Below are 15068 nucleotides of genomic sequence, written 5' to 3' on the forward strand. Positions count from 1 at the left end.
GAGGCTGTTCCAATCCTAATTACGACCCAAACAACCATACACAGCTTCATATCTGAATTTTATTGAAAAAGTGCATCCCATTAGACAACATATACCTTCACGTAAACGCCCGCGAAGTCGGTAACCTCAGCAGTAAACTTGCCGCTTGAATCAACAGGACATATGGGGTCGCCATCTTTTTTGAAGACATCGTTAGCAAGACATACCCGGTAATCATCCTGGTGAATGATAAGTTTATCAATAAGTTGAACAAATGATTGCAATAGATCTATGTAACCCTTTGCGAGAAGACCAAATTCTTAGATTGCGAAGAGGGCAGGGTTCATAATATTTTCTTGAAAAACTTTTATATATCGTTTGTAGAATTTATTCACACAAAACTGATAGGTTGACACGTCGAGATTGGAGATCAGCTTCACCAAACATTGGATGTAAAAATGCCAGCTTTTGCAGGCAGGATTAGGATTTCTCCAATGACAGTCTTTAGACAACAAACAGCTTATCTAATTCATGAAGAAAAAACGTTCAAAAACTTTTGACAAAGCGCAAGAAAACATAATGATAATTTGTTTCAAAAACTTCTCTCATTAAAGAGTGTAGTTTCAATTAGTGCCTGAGTTCAAATTTTGGCCAATTTGGAGTTAGCGGTGGGACAAAACTTTCATGGCAAACCAAACGTAAATTTTCATTACAAAAAGAGTGCAGAAGACTACTCACTGAAATAATGTAAAAACTTTTCAATAACTTACAGCTCCAAAGAAAGGCGCCTGATGTACAATCCCGGTGCCGCTATCATCTGTGACGTAATTATCGCACAAGACACGGAAGGCACCGCTTTCTTTCATCTGAAAAATAACCAGCGTAACAACAATGTATCTAACACTGCAGAGTATTCACTCTGATAAGCGTCGGTGTTCGACACAGGAACTGCAAGAATCACATGCTTTGTGGAACGGTATTGATTGATTACATTAGTCAGATTACATCAGTCGCCTTAAGTGGCAAGTTTAACGCCTCGTCAATCTCTGCAAAAAGCCATAAAGGTACGGTATGTAAAGGTCTTTCAATTAATCACAGAACCATATGTCAATCTAGCATTGGAATATTTTATCATGGATGTTATACTGCATCACTTGTCACATAAATTACAGATTTTGCCGACTAGCAATGTAATTGTAGAAGGCACATTTTCTCATCTTGCAATTAACAAACTGTGACTCTAGTCTCCAGTAAGTGAGACGCGGCTGAAAACTTTTCCGGGAAGAGAAAAATAGGTAAATTTCGCTTTTGATGATTTCAGTCAGACAACCTAAGTTCTGGTTCTTCCAAAAATTACATTTTCTCATCTTTCACGGCTTCCCCAGGCGACATAAACTATTACAACATTATCGAACAGTGACAAACCGTAAAATGTGACTTTTAGAAAATTTCGGTCAATGTGTTGTCAAAAATCTGCAAAATGCGACAAATAAGGCCGTAACCGCAGACAGTCATGGATGCTTTTGACATTTTAACATTTACTATGCAAACGCTAGAACGACTCAATGGTCACATATAATAAGTTACATACCGCAGAAAAATAAGGCAATAGAGGCTTGTAACCTTTCCCAGCCAAAGTGTCGCCGGTAAACTTGGCCAAAATTTCGTATTCGACTTCTGTTTTGTACAAAGCTCCAAGTCGAGCCTCCATCAAGATGTAGATGTTCCCGGTTGCTATGTCTTTCACCTAAAAGCATAACCGATAGTCACCATGGCGATGTTTAAAAAGAGCAGTAGAATCTTGCAACCAATAAACAAATCATCTTTGCTACTACCATGCTGCAATATTCACAAAGTCAACGCGAGACACGAGAAAGTAAGCCTAAAAGTTGTTGAATAGGTTATATCGCCATGCCATTAGTACGGTATAAGTTTAAACTTACTTGATACAGGTAGGCTACATCCAAAAAAAGCATTGCGCAATACATCACAAAGTACAAATAATCAATAAACAGTTCTTGTTGTCTTTGTTTCCTTGTAAATTAAATGTAAAGGATTTCAATAAAAAAGACAAGCGATGGTATCAGGATCGTGGCTGGCATGATGGAAAATTTGTGGACGAACGTTTAGTTCCTCTTTACTTTCCTTCAACGAATTTACTTTTTATTGCGTCATCGCTTTGGTGAAAGACAGTGACGCAACATTGCGAAAGACTTAACGATGTATTTGTGTAGGAGAGCATTGTTCAATGCGTGTAGAGATATTGCAAAATACATTGGCGCAAGATCAAGCGATTTAAATGAAATCAAGCAGCTTTAAATATATATATTTTTGGAGCTTAGGTTCCACAAATGGGAAAATGTCACATGGAGGTATATATCTCCATGGCCAATTGGCCATACCAGTGTACCTACTGTACTGAGGAGGCCGGAAGACCGAAACGGTGTGCACTGTCTGCAACTTTGTATACGAAGGTCTACGTATGTATACGAATGGACCTTCGTGTTGAGCACTCTCGCTTGTATAACTTTGTATATGTACATTATAAATATTATATTATCGGGGGCGGATCCAGCAAGTAGCTTTAAGGGAAAGGAGGTTTTCAACAAAACACAACAATATTTAAGTCTACATTAATCCGACCTTGCAAAAGTAGGCTACTGCAAATAAAGTTACTTTTCTGTGTTTTAGGGGGGAGGATCCGCCGTTGTATGCAATGGAACATAGGCATGTACAATTTTTACGTGCTCTTAAAACGTTTATTGGCAGACATCACATACTTTGAAAGAAAAGGGGGCAGACGAACAGCAATCGGTGCGACTGAACATGAATTTCATTCCAACGCATTGTATTGAAACGTAAGATAAAAACAAACCTTGACATAGGTCATTTTAGGATTGACACAGATAGCGAGATTACTTGGAAGTGTCCAAGGAGTCGTTGTCCATGCGATTAGCATTACCTTTGGATCCTCATCCAATGGAAAATTGACAATAACTGCCGGGTCTACAGTATCTTTGTAATTCTGACAACATGACAAAGAAATATAATAATTGTTGTAATAAAAAGTTGGCCCGAATCGCCAAAAGAATATGACCACGTAAAACTTTTTATGCTTATAACGTAGTTTTACAGGATTTGATGCCAATAGAATGTATGAATAAATCTCATAACTATCGTATAATCTTTTGTAACATTTTGATGCAACACCAAAGATGCTATACGATACCTAAAAACAGCTTTAGTAACCAATGTGCATTGTGCAAACTAATGAACTTAATCCTTAAGCAGGATCGATTTTACTCATATACTTCTATCAAAAAACACAGCTAGAAAAAAATATTTAATCCTTAAGCAGGATCGATTTTACTCATATATACATACTTCTATCAAAAAACACAGCTAAAAAAAAACATCATAACAAAAATTTTACCTGATTCGCCTCAAAGTTGGATAGAGGGGTGTGGCAACCAGTAGAGAAGGGCATAACTTTAAACCCACGATACACCAATCCTTTGTCGAACAATTGCTTGAAGACCCACCATACCGACTCCATAAACCAAGGGTATAAAGTCTTGTAGTCATGTTCAAAATCGATCCATCTTCCAAGTCGATTTACAATAGCCTAGTAATGAATAATAATAGGTAAAAAAAAAAACATTTTTAAATTGCAAAATATTTAATGTTAGTGATTGGGATTTGTGAAGAAAGAGGATTCACTGAGTGTCCGAGAATCAGAATCGTTAAAGTGCCTCTGACAGGAAAATAAATTCGCTAAATTTACCTAAGATACCAAAAAGATGACACTAACAAACTTTCCTGACCAGCAAATCGTAAAAAATATCAACAGGCTACTAAGTTACACGCTTGCAAACTTTCGTTGACATCGGCGAATCTGGCACTCATTCAATTGCGAAAATAAAAACGGCAACACCGCTGTGACGTCACAGTAAGCGGGAAGGATACATTCTTTCTCTGTGATGACTTGGTAAAGTATGGTACGGCTACTGCAAAACGTGAATGTGTTGGGCTCTGTTGATCTAAAGCATGCGCAAATTAAGAATTACCGAAATGAAAAAGTGAACTTATTATTACTATCAGGTTTCGATCAAATAGGTTGAGTTTACTTTTATCAAACAGCATCTCAATTCAATTGAAATTTCAGTTTCATAGGGCTACAATTTTCATACTTTTTTATTTGTCCTAATCTGGTTATAGCCATTTGCAGTGTAACAACAGTATTTCACAAACAGCACCTTTGATTTATGGTTGAGGCAATGCCTACAAATTGCTGTTTATGTGACATTGTCAGTGACAAAGACCGTGTGCTTTCTTTTCCCACTTTCCCACAAAACAAGGTACTGAGAAGAAAATGATCAAAGTTTTCTTCAAGTGTTCGAAAGTGGGATGGGCCATACAAAACTAGTCGTATATGTTCACTTCACTGAAGATGATTTTGTTAATACCACTAAAGTAAATATGCCTACAGGCATGTGTTGGAGTGTATACTACAAGGTGATGCTCTCGGAAGCAACAATCGGATTGTGATGCCGTCATGCATTGTTTGGCGAATCCGAAACAATTTTCCAGATCCAGATGGCCGTTACACAGGATTTCAATGGCCAACTGAAGGCACATTATGAGAGAGAGAGAGAACTTTTATTTATTTTTGAATAGTGATGATGAATTAAATATGAATGATGATTCGTACGATTTCTTCATTTTTTACTTAAAGTATATTTTAGGTTTTGTAGGAACGTATCCAGTACAGTTTTATTAAACTGCAAAAAACAATAAATCTTCGAAAAAAGCAACCGCTTGTACCAACTCCGACCAAACTGTGATCCACCAATTACATCTAGGAAGCGTTTGTTTCATCCGTTGCTAACGACGTCCACTTAGGATGACGTAATACCACCAAAGTCGTCCCAGAGCAGTGAAATATGGAGTTTCGCCTGTGGTGGCGCTGCGGAGCAGTCGTTTGATTAAATTACGCCCTAACCAGTCGAGCTACGAGGTTAAGATTAAAAAGTTCGCTAAGTGTAATTCTGCGCTAGGAAATGCTTTAAAAAGTTACTATACTTAGATCCCACCTGTCAGGGGCACTTTAAACAAATCAAGAAATAGTATATTTGTAATTTGAAGCTACTCTTTTTGTTGTTTTTAGCCTTGTGCTTTGAAGTTGAGAATAAGGAACAGGTGGTTGAGACGGCAACAAAATCAATCTTTTTGTGCACTTATCGAAGTAAGACATAACCTGTTGCTCCCAAACGACATTAAATGATATCTATCATGAATCAGCCAGTAGAATTTTATCTCACCATTCAATTTGCACCAGCCTTGCAATTGGCAGCAGAAAACAGTTGTAAAAACACTTCAAAACCTTTCTTTGTGTAAAGGAGTGAAAAAACTTGTAGGCTGCGAGAAAAACTTTTAAACATTCACATGGGACCAGATGATAAGCATCAAAAACTTTACAGTACATTTGCTGTTAATTTCACGATGCAGCCACTCATGCTCCCATTGACTGGTACCGGTAGTTAAAAATATTAGTGAAATTGTTTGGAGGATCAGATTAATCAGTAAAATAGACAAGATCTGGTCTTCAGACAAGAGCTTTCATCGTGACTATGGTCGCTGGCTAAAATTAAATAACCATCGTGTATGGGATAAGTTTGCGCTCAAACTTTCACAAAAAAATGTTTTAAACTGCATCAACTTATGTTTAAACTTGTATGAACTTGTACCAACCTCCCAATCTCCAGCATAACGCATCACAATTGAACGACACTCGTTGTTATATGCTTTAATCCCAAGCTTTGCAACATCTTCTGGACCTTTTATGCCAAGTTTTTTATCAATTTCATATTCCTGTTAAAAATATACAATGGCTATGCCAAGATAAAGAAGTAAAACAAGAAAGAACAAGAATTTATCACATGATTCGAATGACACCACTCATACACCACCATGCCAAAAGAACATGATGGTGTAAAATGGAACAAAAATACTTTGGAGGTGTCAGTGAAAACAGTGACTAAAACACGTTTCTTTATCATTTGTTGACATAACCATTTCAACATTGATGGTAACAGTGATGCAGATCATGCATCATTATGCCTACAAAAAAATATTTTCTTATTAACAAATAATGTATAAAAACCTTACATACCACTGGTAATCCATGACAATCCCATCCAAATCTTCGTTCCACATAGAAACCACTTTGATGTGCGAACCTTGTTACAATATCCTTGATAGTTCCGGCCAAAATGTGACCATAATGAGGCATACCAGTGGCAAATGGGGGACCATCATAGAAAGCATATCTTAAAACAAAACAAAAATGTGTAATCACATCAGTATGCCAATAAAATCCATCTGGACACTGAGTATAGAGCAAGTTTTCAAACTTGAGAGATAAGGTGCGAAGTCAAGTGATTGATGTATCACCAAGAGAAGATACCATCTATGAGAATAAAGACAGCTAATTATGTTAAGTTCAGTTTAAATGTTGGAACAAAATAGGCAGTTGATGCAGTATAGAAATGTGTTACAACAAACGGCAACAACTGGGTCAAATATGTATATATATAATGATTTAAATCAGTGGTTCTTAACCGCCGGTCCTCGGACCGGTGCCGGTCCGTGTAATTTTTTTGCCGGTCCGCAAAAGATCTTACTTTCTGCAAAGCTTATTTTAATGTGGAGTCATTAGCATATTGTAAAATTGTGATCGCATTGTGAAACATGCACAGCTGTAAAACTGACATATCACCACGTAAAATTGTTTGATAATAAAGGTGAACTTTTTGATGACCTAATTCTGTGCGGTTGATAATGTTTTTGTGACAAATTGCATAATAGTTTTCAAAAAGTTTTGAAACACAGAAATACATAAACAAATGGGGAATTTTGTCCTTGATTTTGAAAAATTTCAAAGTTGTTGGAGACGAAAATTTGGAATTAGATAAGTTTGAAGTTCCGGGATAAAGTCAGGCCTGCAATGGAAATTTGCCAGAACCGGAGTTTGAGAAAGCAAAGATCTTGTTTTTCAAAGAATGGAATGAAGACAAGCCGATTTGCTGTGGAAAATGCTGGTGAAATGGAGTGGTGAAAAAAGTAAAAAGAGGTGCTGAGCGTTGTGAGTCAACAATTGAAAGAACAATTTTAACGATTCATTTCGCGTAACATGAAGATCCTCGACATGGAAACTTTTAGATAAACAATCCATGCATCGATGATGTCAACACATGCGATCTTAATCTTCATGAAAAAGAAAGTCTGATTGAATTACAATATGTTATGCTTCTACTTTGCAGTCCAGATTCGAAAAACATCATCGTCACACTTCTGGTTATCTCTTGCAAACGAATTCGTGCTTAACTTTCAAAACAATCGATTTGATGGTAATTGTTTCAACCAGCTATTTAGAAACGACAGTTCTTTTTCATGTCTGGCTTTTACAAAGCAAAGAAATCGCCTGGATGCCGAAACAGAGCTACGTGTTTTAGAAACTTCTTTGATATCTCGTTTTCCTCACATAGGCTACTGGCAGCGTAACAGTAGCAAATTTCCCACTGACATTGATTTTGTATGGAAATGGATTGACATTTTTCTGTTTGAGTTGATTTGATTGCCGTTTCATTCTAATTTTCGTCCTGAATACAAATCATATGCTAAAACCTTGCATTATGGTGCGCAACGACAACTTTGGTTAACAAAACTTTACAAATATTCATTCTATTCACTACGATCTTTGGTTGCCGGTCCGCGAACATTTTTTAAAAATTTTGCCGGTCCCCCACTGTTAAAAGGTTAAGAACCACTGATTTAAATGACAAGGAACGATCAATGTTGAGTTAGAAAAAGTATATATATATAACATACAAACTGCTGGTTTGCATTCATCCTAATAGTTTAATATTTTTGCATTTGTACCTGGGGTTTTTTTTTCGGTCATTTATCGGTCATTGACCGATTTTTTAGCAAAATGTCCGAAAAAAATGTAGTTAATTTGGTCAAAATGTCCGAAAAAATATATAGTCAATTTGGTTAAAATGTTCGAAAAAAAACAACATTTCTCAGCGAAATTTAATGTTGTAGTTAGTCAGGAAGTGTAAATTTTGGTTTGTATCAGCTACTTGAAAGGAAATATTTTCATCAGAAAAAATGACCAAAATAAATAAAAGATGACCGAATTTTTTCAAGTCATTTCGGACAAATGACCGAAAAGTCTCAGCGAAAAAAAAACCCAGATTTGCATAACAGAAAAAGAATTAGGTCAGTCAAAGAGAATGAATTGAGGTGATACTTGACAAATTGAAAGTAAGATATGGGAACAACACACCAATAAAAAAAAAACGCCAAATTCATAGTTAATTAGTTAACATTAACACACATGGTAACAGAAATAAAGGGTCTTCTAAGTTTTATGCTATTCAGCCGGGTGACTCAGAGACTCATGCGAAAGAGCTAGGCAGCATACAACCTACAAATTCTCAAACATGTAAATGTCTTAGCAATGGGTATGTAGGGTCGATGAGTGTATTTGCGACAATCGACGACTAATGACGTTGCATCCACTTGACAAATTTGTAAATATTTTGTAATTGAAAATACTTTGACAAAAAAAATTCAACAGTTTATTTATCAATAATGTTATCACAATTTGTGTAAGTTTTATCTTTTTACACTAACTATGTGACTTCTTTTTTGGTTTTCAAATTACGTTTTTAGAAAAACTCTGTTTTTTACAAAAAAAATGACATTCTGACTTTTAAACGACATAAAAATGAATATGTCAATGAGAAGTGCTTTTATCAGAGTCCACATGTTGTTGCTGTCATCGCATTATATACAGCGCGTTTTTTTACAAATTGCTTTATTGGACAGATTGCACAAAATTATTCTGCCAGAATGACAGTGGTGCATAGGCGCCGACTTTTCAAAAAACCTTGGGGGGCGAGAAAGGTGATGACGTCATAACCATAACGCTATTTTACTCAATTAAAATAGTCTTTGATTAAGCTTAGTGTCTTGTTTATATTGACACCTAGGTCCTAGGTCGCAAACCGAATTTATTAGAACCGCTGCTTGAAACGATTAGTTTTACGCATGCTGTACGCCTAGTCGTAAAAATTTTGATATTGTTAGCTCATAATTGGAACAGTTGGAAAACAAGCCGATTCATTTCCTTTTCGTGCGAGTGAATAACAACGCTCAAGACAGTGAAGTCATTGAAATAAAACGCAAAAAATCATGATCTCAAGTAGAGTAGAAACCCGCTATCAGTTTTATTAACCTCGTTTTGCTAATTACTTATTTTCAAAGCGCTAACAACGACAAAGTGTTTTCTGTTTTTTATCAAAAGTCTTTACTCTTTATAGTCTTTTATCGAATACCGTATATACTCGAGTATAAATCGAGATGTTCGCAAGTGATTTTCCCCTCAAAAAGACAGGTTCAACTTATACACAGGACAAGCTGTTGTCTCCAGCTCGGCAGTTTTCAAAATTTTTGCTGGGGCGAAATCATTGTCGACGTAGATTACGGAGTGTGTAATGGCGTAGTCGTCGGCTGAAGTCAAAATTTTGAATACGTTTATTTGCAGTCATTCAAACTTACGTTTCAAATTTAATGATTACTTGTCAATTCTAAACCTTATGCAATGTTAAGCAATATGCAAAGCTCACGAGACAAAAACAGCGGAAAGAGCTGTTTTAAGAGATCATTTTTTTTTTTTTTTGCGTGTAGGATATAATCGTTCTTATTACGTAACATTCCATGATCGTTGAAGTCGATGTCAAACCTTAGCGGCCGCATAAAACAATGATGTCAGTTGGCTTGGTGATAATAGCGGTAAGAGGCGTCGTTAAGGCAGGCAACATCTGCGACCAAAACCATTGAACACCTTTTCTTTTATCGGTTTTCGATTTAATTCTCACACATTGCGAACAAAAATATGAGTTCTGTTGAATCATATTGATCTCACAGCGGAAGACCTCGTTGAAAATAGCGCGTCTAATTTAGCTGGTTTAGTTAATATTGCAGTGAAGAGTTACGTGACTATTCCAGCAGCGTAAGTTACTCTACCATCTACTTTGAAATTTCCATACCGTATGAGAAAGCCAGCTGCTGTTTTGCGGGCAAAAGCAACGTAGGCTATTTTTCGCTTTCGGTATTCCCTAAGTCCGTTTAAATGATCTAAATCTGTTTTGCAAAGTGTTTTATCTTTGAAACAATACTTGTAACAACCATTTTTCTTGCCCCTCAACCATAAATTTATGAGGGGCGCCGCCCCCCGGCCCCCCCGGAAGTCGGCGCGTATGCAGTGGTGGTCAGACGCATTTTGGAATTGAAACAGCAATGCACTAAATGGAATGGAATTGAAACAGCATCACAAAATGCACTAAATTGTAATTTTAATGCACACAACAATACCACCAAATTATTACATGCTTAATAGTATGAAAATATCTTTCTAATAAAAAAAGAATAACTGTTTGAGTTAACAAATACGACTTTTAGAGGTCCTTAAAAAAATGGTTACAAATACACATTTAGATTACGGTATATTTATTTTTCACTGTCACATTAATTGTTCAGTTAAGCTAGGCTATTTAATTTGATAGCTGATAGATTATTAAATAATTACAAGTTTCAAATTACACATACACATTAACAATAAAGTATATTTTAGACAGAAAATACCATTTTAAGCAAAAATAAAAGGCAGTGGCTATTTGACCGGCTCCGGTCTTTGAATCTGAAACACTATTTGACCGGTCATGACGTCACTATACAGGCACTTTTTTCTTTTCCTCTTTCAGAGCTAAAGACGAGAAGCGCATATATAAGTTCTAAATTTGACAGTTTTATTCAACACGTTCTCTGGCGCGTGTGATACGTCTCCGGCTCCCACTCTAGAGGGAATGAGTTCGATACTACGCGGAAGCGTTCTTTTTCTTTTTTTAATTTGCTGAAATTTTAGAATTTTTCTGGGTAATTTTCCAAGAGGATGTTAATAATGGTAATGGTATGTAAATGTAATGCGTCGTTCGGCAAACACAGTCACATCCTCTTATGACGAACGGAAAATTACCCAGAGACATTCTCAAATTTCAGCAAATTAAAAAAACTCTAACTTTATTACTCACATTTGAAAAGACATAAAAAATTGCGCTGTAGGCGACTCAAATTAAAAATTGACTACAAAAATGCACTTCGGTCAAAATTTAGTTAAAAAAAAAAAAAAAAAAAAAAAACGCCTACAGGTAGTATCGAACTCATTCCCTCTAGAGTGGGAGCCGGAGACGTAACGCACGCGCCAGAGAACGTGTTGAATAAAACTGTCAAATTTAGAAGTTATATAGGCGCTTCTCGTCTTTTGCTCTGAAAGAGAAAAAGAAAAAGGTGCCTGTATAGTGACGTCATGACCGGTCAAATAGTGTTTCAGATTCAAAGACCGGAGCCGGTCAAATAACCACTGCCAAAATAAAACATTTTAAGCAAAAAGAAAACAATGAACAACTAAATAACTTTCCAAACCTGGGCTTTCCTTTTGATTGCTTTAATGATGTGTGAAAAGCATTAATTTTTTTCCACAATCTCAAAATATTTTCTTCTTCTGCTGGAAAATCAATTTTTTCTGGCACAGCTTCAACCATTTTTCTTGGTAACAATGAAATAACTTTTGCAACAAAACCTACAGAAAAAAAAAACACTTTTAAAAGAGATGAGGTGTGCCCATGTGCACCTCAAATTCATCTAGCCTACCCATGTTCAAGATTATTGTTTTATAAAACTGTAGTTTACAAGCTACCTTGTGTCAAAAATTTTCAAACCTAAAATATCTAAAAAAAGTTTTTTGTTTGTTTGTTTATCTTTATCCTGCATTGCGGGAAAGCGGACTTGAGCGCTATGCATCGGTGTACGCCTTCCGACATACACCTGACCTACGCTGCAGCCGACGGCAATGTCAGTTTCCGGTTGTCTACTCTACTTATGACTTAAATTTGGTACTACCCATTACTCGAAATCGATCACTAGGTAGAGGCAATTATCGTTAAGTTTCTTGCCCAGAGAAACAACAGCAAGTGCGGGTGGCTGGAGTCAAACATGCAGGCTCTCGACTGCGAGCCCAACGCGCTAACCACTCGGATAATCAATGCAGAAGCCAGTGTAAGATCAAATTGCTAGACTAGAATCTCCAATACCGGCCACTGCCAAAACTCATAGCTATATCGTTGAGCGCTGACTGTTCCTGGTCCTCCACTCTTCCAAGCTATGTCCAAACTCCAAGAAGCTGCCAGCTAATGCTATTAAAGCTTGAAAGCTGCCAAGTTGGCTCATTCTGCATCCATCAGAGTAGCCAGATATGCACATTCTCCATCCAACTGGATGTAAAATCAGCAGTTGCTGATATTTTTTCCAAAGTTTTTAAACAAAATTAGCCTAGAAGTGACTCATAAAACTACATGTATCACTGCACTGCTGCATTGTCGAGTGGTGAGAGCCCTGGAACGACACTCGAAACGGTGCCAGTTCGACACCGCTCAAGAGCATGCAGCTGTGTCTTTGGTAGGACACTTTACGCCGTTTTTGTTTGTTTGTTTATCTTTTTATCCTGCATTGCGGGAAAGCGGACTTGAGCGCTATGCATCGGTGTACGCTAGGGTGTGGCTGGTCCCCTTATGTTATTCAAATCAGCTCTTCTTTTGGCATACTCTGTGGATGGGTGATACAAACTCACCTGCAAAATTTTAGCTCATTTCGACAACATTTAGGTGTAGCACACGGGATTTAAAGATTGCGCAATCACGCAGCACCAAAAATAGTCAAAAATTGCTTGTTTTTTAACATTTTTCAATAATACAAGCATATTTTCAACTATAAAATGTATTATTGGCCTATGTCAAAGTAAAGTATTGTTTGTATTATAATATTTGGGTGTTACTGTGATAATTTATTTGTTTTTTTCTCAATTTTTATAGATTTTGTCGTCAAAGTAAGTTCCAGCTGTTCAATTTTTCAAGTTAATTAAAAAAACATGATTTTTAAGTTTTTCAATACAATGTCCCAGCTAATAGTTCATTACATGGAATTTTACAAGCGTGTTTTGGTAAATTTCCATTAAGGTATATGTCATAATAGCCAATTGTTATCTATTCTAGCTTGATTGTGCATTGATATGCCATTCTGGATAAAAAACCCTATTGCTAATATGACCAAATCTAAAGTAGGTAAAAAGGCTGAAGAAAATGTCCAATTCCATGAAGACATAGCATTTCTATTGGATATGATGTCAAACCGAAAAGCAACGATAGCCGGAATAAATAAAGTCCAAACAAAAATTGAAAAGAAGCGAGAATTGAGACAAACTGAATCAAAACAAAAAGTCTTTGAAGCTACGAACCAAGAACCATCGACATCAACACTATGTAATATATCATACTCACGGAATCAGAAGCTGAGGATAATGATTGGGATATTCATGACATGGCTGTTAGTTTAGAACCCAAAAAGTCTCACGATAGAACGGTGAAAACTGGAACTAACATATTTCTTCCCCATGATGTTTTAAAGTCACCAGTAATAAATTCTACTGCTATTCGCAACAATATCTCTCCAACTGCTTTATCTGCGCTGCTTGAGTCATTTATTGTTGCCTGCTCTGGTAATCCCAAAAAAGTCAATCTACACTGTTCTCAGTCGTATCGTTATAGGATTACATCAAGAAAATTGCAGAATGCATTCTGGAAACGTGGAAGTCACCAGAAGTTGGATTAATACATTGGGACGGGAAGCTAATGGATACACTGAACAACAAGGACAAAACAATTGAGAGCATCCCAATTTTAATTAGTGGTAATGGAAATTCCAAATTTGTTGGCGTGCCGGCAATGCACACACACCAAGGTGCAGGCCAAACTGGGCCTTCTATTGCAGAAGTTACCTATTCACTCCTTAAAACATGGAATGTGAGTGAAACTTCAATTGCAGGAATGGTTTTTGATACAACTGCATCGAACACCGGGCACAAAAGTGGAGCTTGTATATATTATTCAGGATAAGTTGAATAAAGGTTTACTGTGGTTTGCTTGCAGACACCATGTTGGGGAAATCATATTAACTCATGCATATGACAAACTCAAAATTGAAGCATCCAAAGGACCAAATTACACTTTATTTAATCGCTTTAAAACAAACTGGGACAGTATTACAAATCAGGATTTTGCGGAATTAAATGTTTTCAATTGGAAAGATGTTAATAATGCAGAGTTTTTATACGACTGTAAAGCACAACTAATTGAAACAGCTACCTCTATGATGGCTGCAAATATGAGATTTCGGTGCAGGGATGACTACAGAGAGATGTTGCAACTTTCATTGATATACGCTGGCTCAAACTTAGTGGAACTTGATAATTACACGATGTTAAATCCTGGTGCACTCCATCAGGCGCGGTGGATGGCACGAGTTTTGTATGCAATTAAGATTGTTCTTTTTGAAAACAAGATTAAAACTGAATTGAAAAAAAATGTAATTTTGTCATCATCACAATTTTTAAAGTTGAAACGATTTGTAAATTTCATAGTGTTTGTGTATGTGCCATGGTGATTTACTTGTCAAATTGCAGTTGATGCACCTTACAATGACCTGGAACTAATAAGTAAATTTTTCGCATATAAAGATGTTGATGAAGAAATTTCCACTATTGCAATCGCGTCATTTGCAAAGCATCATTGGTACTTTACAGAAGATTTGATACCATTTTCCCTGTTTAGTTCAAAGGTTAACTTGTCTTCAAAGGAAAAAATTGCAACAAAACTTAAGAGCTTTGATAAAGGTACAAAATTCATCAACCGAATTGGTTTCTCTGCTGAAAAAGGTTATGGAAAACCACAGTTTCTCAAGGAGGTATCATCGTCATCTTCTTTAGATCGATTTGTCGGCGCTGATTCATGGATGTTTTTTGATTTGTTTACAATTGATACAGCATTCCTTGAACTACCCGTTGAAAGTTGGGAGTCTGATGCTTCTTATCAACAAAGTATAAAGCTATTATCAACAGTGAACGTTTCAAA

General features: G+C 36.4%; 1 protein-coding gene across 1 annotated transcript in view; it reads right to left on the bottom strand.

Moving 5' to 3' along the window:
• Positions 1-11681, bottom strand: part of LOC145778587 (isoleucine--tRNA ligase, cytoplasmic-like) — a 49050-nt gene extending 37369 nt beyond the window's left edge. The window contains exons 1-8 of the mRNA XM_082590104.1: positions 11530-11681; positions 6152-6308; positions 5731-5850; positions 3413-3604; positions 2855-3004; positions 1571-1726; positions 750-845; positions 96-218 (exon numbers count right to left, since the gene is read on the bottom strand). Coding sequence (XP_082446230.1) covers positions 96-218; positions 750-845; positions 1571-1726; positions 2855-3004; positions 3413-3604; positions 5731-5850; positions 6152-6308; positions 11530-11648 — 1113 coding nt within the window. The 5' untranslated portion in view covers positions 11649-11681. The remainder of the gene's footprint in view (positions 1-95; positions 219-749; positions 846-1570; positions 1727-2854; positions 3005-3412; positions 3605-5730; positions 5851-6151; positions 6309-11529) is intronic.
• Positions 11682-15068: the final 3387 nt, after the last annotated feature.

Source organism: Aplidium turbinatum, chromosome 10 (assembly GCF_918807975.1).
Source record: "Aplidium turbinatum chromosome 10, kaAplTurb1.1, whole genome shotgun sequence".
NCBI classification, from domain to species: domain Eukaryota; kingdom Metazoa; phylum Chordata; class Ascidiacea; order Aplousobranchia; family Polyclinidae; genus Aplidium; species Aplidium turbinatum.